The following is a 15,290-nucleotide window of genomic DNA, read 5'->3' as shown; positions in this document are numbered from 1 at the left end:
GGTGTGGGGTCTGGAATCTGCAGAAACCTCAAAACCAACAAGGCAGCAATACCCAGAGTTTTGCCATCTCAGAAAAAAGTAGAGCTGAATTTCTATTTGTGGAAGACTTTCTTTAAAAGTTTTCCTTTTATTAAATAATGTCCATGATATTTAGGAAGGACAGCTTCAAGCTTTTAGACATCTGCCACCTGAATCTGGCAGAGGCCCAGGCTTTTACAGCACAATGCTGGGTTCACAGGTTCAGCACTTTATTTACGCCTCTAAGGAAGATGGAAAATTGAAGTACACTCTGATGTCTTCCAAAGTCTCCTTTGGGTAAAGAAAAACAAACATGATTTCTGCAAGTCATCCCGGCATCTCGGCCTCTTGCCTTTCTCAGGGAAATGACTTTAAGCTAACGGTGGAGCATCACACCTGCCAAAAATGGGGGCGTCTCCATCAGAACCAGACTCAAATGCCAACCGCCCCGGGCTCTGCTCTGTTAAAGGTCACCTGTCACTCTCCACCCAGGCATGGAGATTGCTCGGGATCTCTGATCACCATGGCGGGGAAGGCATGTTTATCTTCTCCGATGTCTTATTCACCACCGGCAGAGGCCCGACTGTTACTGGTTGGATAAAACCCACCGGACCCCTAATAAGAGCTTAGCATCCACAGATGAGAAAGAGATTGAGATGTGCTTTGCCAGTGAAGGACAGTAAGCCTCAATGGGGGGAGAGGGGAGGTGGACGTGAGGGGGTTTCCTGGCTGTGAAGGTTATCAGACACTGAAATAGGAAATGGAGGAAATGTCACTTTCTCCCAAAATGACACATTTACCTAGAACAGTGTGCTAAACCCAGAGGGTGACAAACTGACCCTGGATATCTTTCTAGACCTCCTATGGACAGCAGGGACATCTGCTCAATGCTGTAGGCAGGACTGAGTGTTCTCAGAAAATTCTTAGGAAAAAAATTTTACCTGGTTAATAAATAAATGGAGTTTCAATATACTCCAGGTAAGACTGTTACTCTCCATCTTTAACTAACAAAATTACCAACTAAGAAAATGCCACAAGAACCTGTTATACATATGTCATCTCTTCCTAAAGATCCTCAAACACCCCACGAGGACCAGTTCTCGCTGGCTCCCGGCTCAAAGCTCCCTGGTTTCTGGCTGCTGCCCCACCAGGCCACGTGCCTTCAGAATCCCCAGCTGCCGTCTGGGACCACAGAGCCAAGCCTGTGCTTGCCTGGGCTCTGCTCTCTCTGGGAATCACTGTATTTTTATTCTCTGAAAGACCCTGGAGGCTGCAGGCAAAAGGTTCAAAGGTAATGTACATTTTTGATGTCACTGCTTCAAAAGTAATTGCTCTTATGCTCTCAAAGATAGATGACAAACCTAGTAACAGACTGTCATAAACTAAGTTTTAACCCAGGAAAAAAGCAGCGTTGACCTTCCACATTTGCTCAGAAACATCCTCACCAGACTTTCTTACACAAACATTGGAAATAAGTGGTAAAATGTCAACAGTCCCCAGGCAGGAAAATAATGGGAGAACCTTCCTTTTTCTACTTCAGTTCTTATTTACTGGAAGATTAAAATCTACGACTGCAGGGGCTGCGGGCTGTGGCCCCGTCACCACCATTACTGGCCATGACCTGGGGCTCCAGGCCCAGGAGTACACCTCCTTCCTCACCACTGGCCAAGTGACCTAGCTGCCACCTCTCTCCAGAGGCAGGCCTCACTTCCCAAACCCCTGATGTGGCCACCAAATTCCCATCACCAACTGGGACTTAAGTTTGCTACAAGGAAGCATAACCCTGCTCTCAGAGCCGGTGGGCAGGGTGTGCCATTGTCACTGGGCACTAGAGTCAGTGAGAAGCATGGTGGAAACCAAGCTGGTGGCCCAGGAAGATGACACCCCTGTTGCACAGGCCTGTGCCAAGTGGGGGCCAGTGGATAAGAAAGCCTGGACAAGGCTTGTTCCAAGGCTGGAACAGCCCCAGGACACCGGAGTGCATGCTAGAGGTGCTTTCAGAGGGGCTGGTGGGTCACCACATGGTGGGTGGAAGGACTGCAGGGATGGATGGCCTTTAGGCTGAGCTTAAACCTCTTCAAGGTTGTCTGCAAAAACGTGCCTCAACCATGGAAGGTGGAGAAGGTGGAATTAGGCCAGGTTGGCTTTGTCAGTCCACCCCACACAGGACAGGTACGACAACACATGTCTCACAAGCACACAGTTTTGAAGTCTCTGCTAGGAACTCTCAATTCCTCTTGTGAGGCTGCTTGCTGAGTACCGCCCTCAACCACTTCCCTTATGGGGCTCCTATACTCCAACTGGGGATAGTCCCTATGCCCCAGAGCCCCCACATTATTTAAATTAGCCAATCCAGGGCTCCTGGGTGGTTCAGTCGGTTGAGCGTCTGCCTTCCGCTCAGGTCGTCATCCCAGGGTCTTAGGATCGAGCCCTGTATTGCACTCTGTGCTCAGCAGCCAGTCTGCCTATCCCCCTCCCTTTGCCTCTGTGCTCTCTCTCCCTCTCTCACACTCTCTGTCAGATAAAAAAATAAAATATTTAAAAAATAATAAATTAGCTAATCCAGAGAGCCCCTAAAACCCAAGTACTCCCGCCCCCTTGCCATACATAAGCAGCGTTCCACGGCTCAGCTGCTCTCGCCCGTCCCCAGAGTGCAATCCCCAGCACAGCCCCAGCCACCTCCTATTTGGAACTGTCACAAAAAAGTTCTGCCTTGCATCTGAGCATCACTGTGTTGTGTCCAGCCATCAAAAGAACCTTTAAATCGTATAAAACAACAGGGGACAGGTGATGAAAATCCACATATTTTTCAGGTTAGTTTCTCAGCTCCCACACAACCTGCCAGGCCATTCTAGCCTGAAGATCTTCCTCTTTGCTGGCTCCAGGGTGTCTCTAGTGAAAGGGCGATTTGTCTTTGTCTACTTGCTGGAACTTTCTCGTGCCCCACATAGCACGCTGTAGCACTGGTGAGTAAGAAATTACCTTCTCTGACCAGAGTAAAGCAGTCCCTGCAGAGCAGCCAGGGAGCCAGTTGGGGCCACAGAACCTCGGGCCTGCTATTTTGATGAGCTCTGGTCTCTCTCCAGAAGCTCTGACCTCCATGGACAGGCTCAGAGTCCCCAGTACACGAGGAATGGTCATGCCAGGCTCTATGCAAAGCACTTACCTGCACCAACTCATCAAACTTTCCACCTGAGGTCCTACAGGCCACTGCCCCTGGTTGTCCATTGAGGAAGCTGAGGCGCAGAGAGGTTAGCTAATAAACTGCTGCGGGGAAGTCAGATTTTGAATTTGAGTCTCCTGCAACATTATCTTGGTTGTACAGGGCATTTTCCGATTCATAGACCCCTTCCATCCATGTTTTCTCAGAGAATACCTATGTGCAGCCAGCAAAGGGTGAGGTCAGGCGACAGGCTTATTACCCCATTTGGCAGCGAAGGACACTGAGGCTCAGAAAGATTAAGTAGCACACTTGGCTGCTCGCAGGGAAGCAAGGTGGTTGGAACCACGCCACGAACTGTCAGGCACCGTCGGGGCAGGAAGGCTGGGCACAGAAGAGGCAGCTGCCCAGGGTCACAAGACAGAGGACAGCCAGAGAGGCACGGCTGTGGTCCACCCCTACTCTCGTCCAGCGTGCCACGCTTTCTTTTTCACCCTTGACCCCAGACACCCTGTTGAGACAGTTGCTACCTCTTCCAGAGCTGTTGGGTTTGAAGCTAAAGCCCAATAGCCAAGCGGCCTCCACCTGAGGGGCAGGTCCTGGCCACCCTACCCTCAGGAAACAAAGTCAGGGGGACCTGGGGACCCCAGTGCAGACACCTGCACCGTGGCTCTGCTGTGAGGATGGATCTGGTGGCTAACCAGCCTTTGAGAGAGATCTCTCCTCCAAAACAAAGGCACCCACAGAGCACACGGGGAGTAATATGTATTCCAGCCCATGTCTGGTAAACTCTCAGACTACAGCGGCAAGGCAGGGTCACTCGGGTTCTATTAGCTCAATTAATGAGGAGTAAGATAAGGCTAACATGCCGCTCGTCGGGCGGCTCAGCATAGAGCTGGAGTAATGGAGTTATTAACCTCAGTCAGCCACTGAATTGGGCTGCTGATTCCAACTCCATTTCCTGGTTCAGGCCTCCATTAATGGGCTGTTTATTATCCCTAATCCACGTAAGGATCAGCGGCAGAGATATGAGAGCTTCCTGGAAGGACCAAGTGATAATAAAAAAGAGAGAGAGCGGAGGAAGGCGAGAAATCCCCTCTATCTTGCATTTTAATTGTTCTCTGGTCCTACTGCTGTCCCCTCAGGAGATCAGAGCATCCTTCTCACTTCAGAACGCGCTAGGAAAGGCAAAGCTATTATCCGAGGGTGTCATTGTGCTGTCCCCGAGCACACAGTGTCACACGGAACTCAAAAGAACAAGCTTTGAAATCAAATTAGAGAGCTCTGGCCGAGAAACTACATGCCCGTTCACTTCTTACTTTCATGATGCCATCTTATTCCATCTCACTCCAGTCTCTAAAATTTAACATAATCAAAACCAAGAAATCAAACCAGCATTCAGCAGAACAAGTCATCGACACCATTAAATGCCCTGTAATTTCTCAGTTTGCCTGGCCCCACGAGGTCCTTCTGGACAAGAGGGCCTATTTCAGGGTTGTCAGCCTGTCCCACATGCCACTAGGTGAATAAGAAGTCACCTTCCCCAAGTTCAGGCCACCCCGAGTCTTTAAAAGGTCTTATGTGGAGAAGAAATGCAAACAGATTGGTTGCCATTAGAGAAAAAAAAAAAATTTAGGTATCAGCAAGTTATATGTACAAACCCATAATGAGTAGATGAGCAACTGCTCCCTGATGGCCATCCCTTCCAAGTATATTTGCCGTTTTGGCTTCTTATTATGTACCAGGGATTCAAAACCAAATGAGTGGCTACCATAAATATTTTCACACCTCTGACCATGTAGACAAATCTGCAGCATACCCACTTGGGGTATGTGTGTGTGTAACACACTATGTGAAAATGGAAGGGGAGGGACGCCTGGGTGGCTCAGTGGTTGAGGATCTGCCTTGGGCTCAGGGCGTGATCCCAGAGTCTTGGGATCAAGTCCCACATCAGGCTCCCCACAGGAAGTCTGCTTCTCCCTCTGTTTATGTCTCTGTCTCTCTCTGTGTGTCTCTCATGAATAAATAAATAAAACCTTAAAAAGAAAAGAAAATGGAAGAGGAAACTTGGTGCTACATTCTGAATGAGAGTTTGCCCCACCAGAAGAAGTTGGAGCCAGCTCAAGCAGCTTCCTATATCCAATTATAAATCACACATACATTCCACTTACTCTCTAGGACTACAGTGCCATAAGGTTCAAAGAGTAGAATTTATCGCCCCATCTGACAGATAGGAAAACTTAGATTAAATGTAGCTTTTTCAAGCCGGCCAGCTGGGATCAATGCCAATCACATTGCAGAAAGGATACGTAACAGTTGAGAGCAAAGAGCTGGTTCAGACCTGGTCTCCTCCACAAGATCCAAGGCTATGCCAAACCAAGTGCTGAATAAGCCTACTTTCTGGGTCTGTTGAGTGGATTTTTTTTTTTTTTTTTAGTGGATTAAGTGAGATGTAAAGAAGGCATGTAATCTGCACTCAGCTACCAACATCATTCTTGTCAGGATGAGGATGACAATTCAAGACAAGGGGGCAGTTGAACCAGAAAAGGAAGAAAGTAGGGATTCTTGGTTAACACGAGCGGCAGCCTGGGACCGGCCTAAAAACACCAAGCAGAGATGTCCTGGCTGGAGCCACCAGGGCTGGCTTCAGGTCCCTGGCCCCTGACATCTGAAAGCTTCTGGAACTGCTTCTCTGGACAGGCCAGGCTTGCCCCGGCAGGCTGCACTTGGGTGTGGGATTCCCAGCCCCTACTGGCATGGCACTAATGTTTGCTACCCCATTCCTCTCCAAAGTCTGCCCTCCCGCTCCCCGGAGGAAAGGACCGCGTGTTTAGTAAAAGCCAACAACACACTCAGCACAACTGGGAGCCAAATGCAAGGAGCAAAAATGGGTCACTGCCTTCCTGGGGACAACCAAAACTCCTCTGAGCTCCTCTGGACATGGGACACCACAACCACCTTGCTTAAAAAATAATAAGGAATAGAAATCCCAAAACACCCACTCTCAAAGAAACCCATCAAGCAGTTTCTAATTTGCACAAAAATGAGCTGGGACACAAAGGAGCTCATCTAAAATCTGGCCCTTGGGTGATTTCTTTCTGCCCCCCAAAGTTAGTCCACTGAAATAGAGAGAGAGACACAGGCTGAGCCAGGGTCTCTGAGACCCTCTTCCCCAGGGATCTCTGAGGGATGTCGTGGCAGCTCTGACCTCTGGTGGGTGGTGTCGTTGGACAGGACAGGGACCTTGGGTGCCTAGCCATGGTGCAGGAGGTGCAGGGGGTGGGGGCTCAAGGCCACAGCTTGCCCTGTCCCTCCTGGCAGCACTGAGAGAGATGGAAGATGCAAAAAAAAAAAAAAAACCCAGTGTGTCTGATACACTGTAAACTTCCCAACATCAATCAGAATCCTATACTTTTTCTCTATAGTAAACATTAATTTTAAAGGGAACGACTGCGCAACAAACTTGCAGCATGAAATGAATTATTTTGCAGCTAGGCAGAGGGCAGGTTCCTGGATGCAGCCTGGGATAGTTCTTTGTTTCCTTCCTCTTCTTCTCCCCCCCCCCCCTTTTTTTTTTTTACTATTATTACGTTTTAACAAACTTTATAGCCCATTTTATTTGTTCTCAAATAACTTTTTCTCCTTCTTTGCAACACATCAATTACTTGGCCTACTTCCCTCACCATGTGATGTTGGAATCCAGAGATTGATACTGCTCGGCGGAATATAATTTAGTATTATGTGCCATGGGTTTATGAGGTAGGAGTCAAACAAAACATTGCGTTTGAACACTATCCATTTATTAGCTCTGAGAAGAGATTTATATTTGACAAGGAGACAATAACTTTGTTTTCTGATAAGCCAGAGAGGTCTATTTCTGTGTCCTACACAGAGCAAGGCTTCTCCTTCTCCAATAACTCTATTTACTAGCATGAATATATTTTAATAATAAAATTGATATATATGTAAATTTATTTTAATCTAATTTCATCGAACCCTCCTAAAAAAAGAGCCTTTGTAGATTGTTTTCATATCTGAATTATAGATTTCTGTATCGTATTCCCAGATTGATTTCTAGGCTATAATTCTGTCAAGATTTCCTCCTGGTGTCAAAAACAGCAACACCACAGCTAGAGTGCTTTATAATTGGCATCACAACCGAACCAGAATTACAGCCCTGATATTCATCCCATTGCCAGGTGGGCTCATTTTAGAATATTTCTTGCTTTCTTAGCCTATGCCTATACTTGAAGGTTTATGGCTAAAATTACCTTCTGAATTAATCATAAAAATGTTAATTGAAAGCGAAGGTGTGCGGAATGGAATAGTCGGACACGAGGAGGAGGAGAGAGCCCTCCCCGGTGACGGCAGGGAAATACGGAAAGGTGATTAAAACAGGCCTTAAGATTAAACCTGTGTTGTAAACAATCATCGTTTCCCCCCAGCTTGTCCTCTGCCCTGGGGTCAAATAAATTAAATTGGCATTGTTTACTAAGTCTTTAGAAACTGATTTTATTCAGCGGTGAATAGAGAAACAGTTACTCGCAAGCCTGCCCTAAATCAAAGAGGTTCCTGAATATTCTTTCCTGTGTGCTTCTGAATAAACACCGTGCCCTCGCCGGTGGGTCTGGCACCATGTGGAGGGTCAATAAATAAAACTGTTAAAAAAATAATAAAAAATAAAAAAATAATAAAACTGTTGTTTTCTCCCTGGGGGTTAAAGAAATCGAGGCCCGGATTGGGACTGTCTCCTCTACCGGAGTCAGTGACCCACCCAGCCTTCCTTTCGGGGGCTGTTCCATCTCTTTCCAGAGCTTTTCATCTTCAGGTAGATGATGACCTTACACGGAAGCTTGCCCCCTGACATCAAAATGTGTGCGGTTGCCAGAAAACAGAGGGTGGAAACTTAGCCTTGTGGCCCTGTGATCCCTGGAAATTCGTCGGCAACATGGGCAGTCAGACAGGAACTAGCAGACATCTCAGCCTGCCAGCAGAAAGCTCTGCAGCCTCTCCTCGAGGAGCAGAATGAGACAAGGTGGAGGAGAACCCAGCCATGGAGGGCAGAATAACACCCCCCGACCCAGATGGCCACCTCTCCACCCCCAGAATCTGGGAGTGTGTTACTTTACCTGCTGGCAAAAGGGGCTCAGCAGATGAGATTGAGATAAAGACCCTGATATGGTCAGATTATCCCAGATTTCCTGGGTGGACCCAATCTCATCACATGGGTCCTTGAAACCTGAGAAGTGTGCCCAGCTCTGGTCAGAGGGGAGATGTGACTACAGAAAGGGGTCAGCGGGTACAACGTTGCTGGCTTTGGAGATAAAGGGATCCAAGATCCAAGGGCGGTGGGCAGCCTCCAGAAGCTGGGGAACGGAAGGAAACGGATTCCCCCAGAGCCTCCAGAAGGAACGCAGCCCTGCAGACTATTGGTTTTAGCCTTGTAGCACTGGCTGATGATAAATCTGTGTTGCTGAAGCCACCAAGTTTGTAGGGATTTATTATAGGAGTCGTAGAAACAAAACTAATATACCAACTCATGCTATTCTTAGGCAAAAGACAGGCCTATTATTCAAAGACAAATGGTTTGCAAAATACAACCATCTGGGGACCCACAGATAGATGCTGCCAAAAAAGAGTCATAAAAGGGGGAAAAAACGGAAAAAATAGAAAGAGGGAGACAATGAATACCCTTTGGAGGAAAAATTACTCCAGGACACATGAGCACATTTTCAAAAAAGACTTATCAATATACTCAACATAATTTAGGGAGAATAGGCTCTGTGATGTGGCAAATCACAGAAAAGACGTTGAAATAAAAGGGGAGATGAATGAAAGCTAACAGAGTTAAGGGGCAAAGTGAAGGGAAACGTAAAAGAGTTCTAGAATTGAAAAGCTAGGGGCAACGAAAAAGTAATACAATAGAAGTTAGTTGAAGTTATAATGCAGGACAGACAGGGAAAGAACTAGGGATAAAAGCTACCAGAAAAAAATCTTAGGGGCACCAGAGTGGCTCAGTTGTTTGAGCTTCTGACTCTTGGTTTTGGCTCAGGTCATGATCTCAGGGTCCTGGGGTCGAGCCCAGAGTCTGGCTCCGCACTGGACATAGAGGCTTCTTGAGATTCTCTCTCTGCCCCTCCTCCCACTTTCACTCTTTAAAAAAGAAAAAAAAAAAGGAAAGATGAATCAAAATTGGTAAATGGGGAGGTTGAATCTTGTAAACAGCGAGTGTTGACATCTGAATCCAGTTGAAGAGAGAGAATTAAAACCTCACGAGTTTAGTAATTATTGCTAAAAGAAACATAATTGTCCTATTTCTAGAAAGAAATGTTTAGTAATCATAAAAATAAGAACGTGTGTTGAACAGAGTAGGACTAAACAACTTGAGAACGTGTCTGTCCCTGCCTCCCCCTCCACACAGTGGAGAGTGGACAGGCAGGGGGTGAGGAGGAGGCACACAGGGAAGTTCTTCCTCTTTCCTCTTCCATGTTACATGGTCGGATACTTTGTTTCATTTCAAAATCAACCAATTAGAAATACAGCCCAACCATGTATGTGAAACATGCCAGCAGGGCTGGAGATCAACAAGACGAGAACTAGAGCATCATCTGCATGGATTGTTGGGAAGGGGAGAAGGGAGCAACCTCAGTAACAGGAGTCAAAGGAGACACAGATCAGAAAGAAAAGATGGGCGCCCGGCTGGCTCAGTCTGAGGAGTGGGCAACTCTTGATCCTGGGGTCGTGAGTTCGAGCCCGGTGTCGGGTGTAGAGATTACTAAAAAATAAATAAATAGACTTTTTAAAAAAGATGGAAAACAAAGGAAACCATAATGAAGCATAAAATAAAGTGAGAAAGGCAAAAATAAGTGGGATAATTTCAACTATTCAAGGAATAAAAAAGCAGGTTGATAAGAAAATGTTAAGCTCAATTTTATTCTGTCCACACTACAACAAAAAATAAGGGAAGCCAAGCAGCTGGAAGTAAAAGTGAGGGCTGCAGAAGTGCAACAGAGCAACCATGAGCTGAGTACCAGGTCCATGAAAGCCATGTTGGAACACACACCAAACTGTTTCCTCCCAAAGCCCACCCAGGAAAATGACCAGAGGGGAAAGCTTACCTGATGTGACAGAGAGAACAGAGGAAGGGACACAACCACAGAATGTCTGGGGCTGGAAAGCAGGGGGGCCCATGACAACCAGCTATAGAGATCCCCCCCACCGCCCCACCAAAGGACAAACCTCAAGTCAACAGTAGAAATCACTGAGAACAAACCAATTGTCACCAGCAAACCCTCCAAAGGCTCAAGCACAAGCACCACTCTGGCACCAGTGGCTAAAATAAGGAGGATTGGTTGAAACTCATCTCAGAAGACATCAAGCCCCAGATCCCCTCTCACTCCACCTAGCCGGGCCAATCCCACTCTTCCATTTGGGTAGAAATGGAAGGAGAGGGTATAATCAGGCTCTTCAGGCTGAAGAGTGCCAGGCACTACTTGAGAGCCTGCACCTGTACCGAAATTAGGGGAACCAGGTCAAAAATATGCAGATGGCGTACGGTGTGCGACACCTCTTCCCACCTCTTACTGCTTCTCCCTTCCCTGGACTCCACTCTGTCTACCCTCCAGCAGGAGGCTTAGAACCTGAGCAGGACAGAGGAATCTGGTGGATGGTTCTGCACAGATGGCCCCAAGAGATCACCTTTCAATGAAGACAAAGCCTGTGGGCTCCTCCTATGCTGCTGTCCATTGGTGTCTTACTCCTCCAGTCTTACACAGGAACAAGCCACCAAGGGTACCCAATGTCTGAAAGACAATCAAACAAAAGAATCTACTGAGGGAGAATGAGACCAAGACACACGAAACCTCAACAGGAGCAGGCTGTGCAGGAGGGGAGCCTCCCACCTCTTGCAAAAACAAGCCTATCATGTCACCATCTCCAAGAGATAAAATAATCCAAGATACAAGATCAAGAGACTTTAAAAGGAATGAAAAAAGAGCTCTTGAATCTTATAAAAATAAATATTACAGCCACAATTAGAAATGCAATAGGATTGGGAGAAGAAGTTGAGAACTGTAGAAAGTAGAGCAAGACAAAATAAAACCAACCATGCACATGAGCAGACCAAAAAACTAAAAATATAGGAGAAAAGAGAGAAAAGATATTTTTAAAGAATTTAGAGGGCCAGTCCAGGAGGTCTAATACCCAAATAATAGGTTCCAGAGAACGGGGGGGCGGGGGGAGGAAAAGAAAAAAAAAAAAGAAATCTATCAACAAAATAATTGAAGAGAATTTCCAGAAGTGAAGGACACAGAGGTTCCCAGATTAACCTCAGGTACAATGGAGTAAATTAGACCCATACCAAAGAAATGAATGAAATTTTACGTGAAATTTTAGAATTGTGGGAACAAAAGGAAGATCCTACCAACTTCCAGAGAGAGGAAAAAAGGTCATTGATGAAGGATCAGAAATCTGATTGGCATTGGGCTTCTTAATGGCAATTCGATATTGTGGAGGGAGAGTGACTTTGGTTAATTCCTTGCCCAGGGCGCCTGGGTGGCTCAGCCAGTGTAGCGTCTGCTTTTGGCTCAGGTCATGATCTCAGGGTCCTGGGATCAAGCCCTAAGTCAGGCTCCCGGCTTAGTGGGGAGCCTGCTTCTCCCTCTCCTTCTGGCCCTCCCCCTGCTTGTGTGTGCTCTCTCTGTCTCACATAAATAAATAAATCCTTTTTAAAAGATTTTAATTCCTCATCTAACCAAACTACACAGCAAGTATGAAGGTAGGATAAGGACACTCTCAGACGTGCCAAGTCCCCCAAAATTTACCTCCCATGCCACCTTTCTTGAGAAGCTACTGATGTATGTGCTTGACCAAAATGAGGTAGTAAACCAAGCAAAAGAAAATTGGGGGATGCCAAACAAGCTCCCTTCCGTGGGAGAGAGGCGAAGGGAGTCTTGGGTGATTATTAAGTTCAGGAACGACAATAAGAAAAAAGAAAGGCAAAGCAAATGGAAGGAGCTCCTTCCATTCTGGTGCAGCTGGCACCCCAAGGGAGGGTTTTCTGGAATAACCACACACCTGTGTGCTTGCACCACAGTGGCCAGAACCTCTGCAGTCCCTTTATCATCGTGACAGAGAGTGGGACACAGGATCTGCCTCTTGGGTACCAGCATGCTTCCCTGAAAACTGATGTGTTGGTGCTAAGGAGGACACCCTGAATGTGGGTCCCAGTTCTGTCACTAATGGCCACTCCCACCAAGATGGTCCTTCACAACGAACATGTTGCTAACATAAGCCTTTATGAACTGTGTAACTTGGTGCCAAAACATATAAAGCAAACACTGCAGGAAGAGAACAAGAAACATTAATAAAAATACAGTAGAGGGCGCCTGGGTGGCTCAGTCAGTTAAGCGTCCAACTCCTGACTTCCACTCAGGTCAGGATCTCCGGGTCATGAGATCGAACCCCACATTAGATTCCTCACTCAGTGCAGGGTCTGCTCGAGATTCTCCTCCTCTGTTCTGCCCCTTGATGTTCTCTTGCTCTCCAAAAAAATAAAATAAAATACACTTCTTTTCAAATACTCACTGAAAAATCACCCACAGAATATAGCTCAATAATTTTTTTAAAAAATTAGAGGTTGGGGATCCCTGGGTGGCTCAGCCATTTAGCACCTGCCTTTGGCCCAGGGCGTGATCCTGGAGTCCCAGGATTGATTCCCGCATCAGGCTCCCTGCCTTGAGCCTGCTTCTCCTCCCTCTGCCTGTGCCTCTGCCTCTCTCTGTGTGTCTCTCATGAATGAATAAATAAAATCTTAAAAAAAAATAAAATAAAATAAAAAATTAAAGGTTGTACTTGAGCAAGTTCTCCATACTCCATACTCTGCGCTAAAATAAAAAACTAATAATGTGAGTTGAAAAAAGCAATAAACTGCCAACTACCTAGAAATTTAAAACTCTCCTAAACCAAATCACAGTTTCTGCAACAACTGACCCCAAACAGCCAGGAGCTGACTAACCAATAACTAGCAGTGTCAGGTTAGGACCAACCAGAGAAAAGCCATATATGCTCCCCTGGCCAACCACATGGGGTGCCCTGCTGCCAAGTGGCTGCCTCCCGCTCCCCCAGGCCACACCTGGGCAGGACACACTTGTAGCGGCCCGTTCGTCCACTGCCGGCTTTCCCGCTCCGCCGCCCCCTCGGAGCCTCTGCCAAACCCAGGTGATGTGACGACTCCCTCATGAGCAAGGCCTGGCTAAGTGGCCTTTGGATCTGCTTCTTCTACCTCCACAACATACCCAATGACAGTGTGCTCTCAAGTGCAAGTTACGGGAAGAAGAGCAGAATATTCAGCAGCACTGGACACTTGTTTTGGAACACATGGCCAGCCTTTTGGGGAAAAAGTGTTCAGCTCATACTGCATACACATGAAAACAACTATCAGATGCACCAAAGCTTTCGATGTACAGAATGAAAGTGTGAAAATAGTAGAAAAAGGAGTGTCTGTTGATTGGCACAATTCCCTGAGGAAGGCAGGCCTGGCTGCTAGGGGCTATGGCTCACAGGTCCAGCACCGCGAGTGACAGAGCCTGGATCCGAAACCAGGCTTGACTCCCGGTTCACAGGCAAGTGCAGTGGGCAGGCGGGGGTCGGGGTGCCCAAGAGACCTCCCACTTTGGGATCACAGGGGGCTTCTTGCATACCACAAGCCGTCAGGTGGACCTTGGCAGCTGAGCCCCTGGGGAGAGGGTGGCCGCTAGCAGGGAGCTTCTGGGAGGTGGTGTGGTCCGCGGCCCCACCGGAAGGGGACAGCTTACCTGTTGGGCTGGTAGCCCAGGCTGTTCAGCATGTGTGCCTGGTCCAGGTCTTTGGGGAAGCCGTGTAGCACCCACCCTCTCTGAATGCAGTCCTGCTGGCTCAGGCGCTGGCTCAGCACCTTCATGATGATGCTGTCAGGGACTGCAGAGAAAGGGGGCCGGTGGTCACTCTGTCATCCTAGGCACCATTCCTTACCCAACAGGAGTGTGAGGTTGCGGTGGCAGCCTGTGGCCCATGGGTCTCCCAACGCCCTCGACCCTGAACTGAACTGATGAAGAGTAGGGTTTAGGTGGACGAGACTTCGGGTGCACAGGTCCCTCTGAGGTCCCAGCAATGGGAGGAACGTGGCTGCTTGAGAAAGGAAAAGCACTGGTGACCTTGACCTTGATCCTTCCCCGACCTTGACAGCATACCATGCATGTCAGTGGCCAGGGTAGTTCCCAGCCCTCCAGCAATATGTGGGCAGCCCTCGTGCACCCACGATCCAGTGTTTGCAGCAAAAGACTTTCCAGGGCAGCACACCAGGCCCCCAGGGGAAAGTTTAGCTTTCCTGCAATGGGACCCCATTGGTGCCTCGGGGTGTTCTCTGCTCATCGGCAACACACAAGCAACTCTTGCTCTCTTCCTTCCTCCTTTCCTCCCCTCCTTGATGTCTAGAATCAAATCTCAAGAATTATAACTCTAGTTATAACCAGAGACTGAAATACAGTCTCCTGGAGAATGAGATATTGAGAAGCTTCTTGTTTACATTACCACAATTGACATTTTCCTGAAATTTATACCTCTTTCTCAGACTCATTAAATGTCCTATGTTGCTGATGTACTGTGTTTTAGCAATTTGCACTGCATTTCCTGCACTTTGCACTCATTTTTCCAGAAATACTTGGTAAATATTACCAGTGTTTGCTATGGATGTGGCCCCAACAGGCTGGTTTCTTAGAGTTGCAACGAGGGTGTTTGGCGGCTTCTCTGGAGACGCCCAGTCCCCCTCCTACCAGCCATCCACAGTTTGGGCAAGTGGCCGTGGTGCATACATCTGAAACCTTCCAAAAGGCCCTCAGGCTGGCAGCCAACTGACCACAGAGGTGAGAGAGGCAGAAACAGCTGCTTTCCTCTACGGCCATGACACACTCCTTACTCCCTTTGTCACCAAAGGACCATAAACCTTATTCTGAGTGATTTGCATTTCCCTGAATTTGTTCTTTCTAACATCTTTCAGCCTTTTTTTCACCAGTCTCGAGGAAAGAGCAGACAAGGCTTTTGCTGTAATAAGAATATCTGGCTATATAACATGAGC

At 47.4% G+C, this 15,290-nt stretch overlaps 1 protein-coding gene across 7 annotated transcripts in view; it reads right to left on the bottom strand.

The window, feature by feature from the left end:
- AK8 (adenylate kinase 8) overlaps positions 1-15,290 on the bottom strand; it is a 127,840-nt gene that overhangs the window by 35,290 nt on the left and 77,260 nt on the right. For 3 of the 7 annotated variants that reach the window (XM_038548918.1, XM_038548919.1, XM_038548920.1), the window contains one exon: positions 13,993-14,134. In XM_038548918.1, the coding sequence (XP_038404846.1) occupies positions 13,993-14,134 (142 nt within the window). Of the gene's footprint in view, positions 1-170; positions 310-9,808; positions 9,954-12,486; positions 12,718-13,992; positions 14,135-15,290 lie in introns of those variants that run through there. The other 4 variants (XM_038548924.1, XM_038548921.1, XM_038548922.1 and 1 more) reach the window with 4 other exon arrangements.

This window comes from Canis lupus, chromosome 9 (assembly GCF_011100685.1).
Source record: "Canis lupus familiaris isolate Mischka breed German Shepherd chromosome 9, alternate assembly UU_Cfam_GSD_1.0, whole genome shotgun sequence".
NCBI classification, from domain to species: domain Eukaryota; kingdom Metazoa; phylum Chordata; class Mammalia; order Carnivora; family Canidae; genus Canis; species Canis lupus.
The sequence above is the reverse complement of the archived record's forward strand: the minus strand, read 5'-3'. Positions and strand labels throughout refer to the sequence as shown.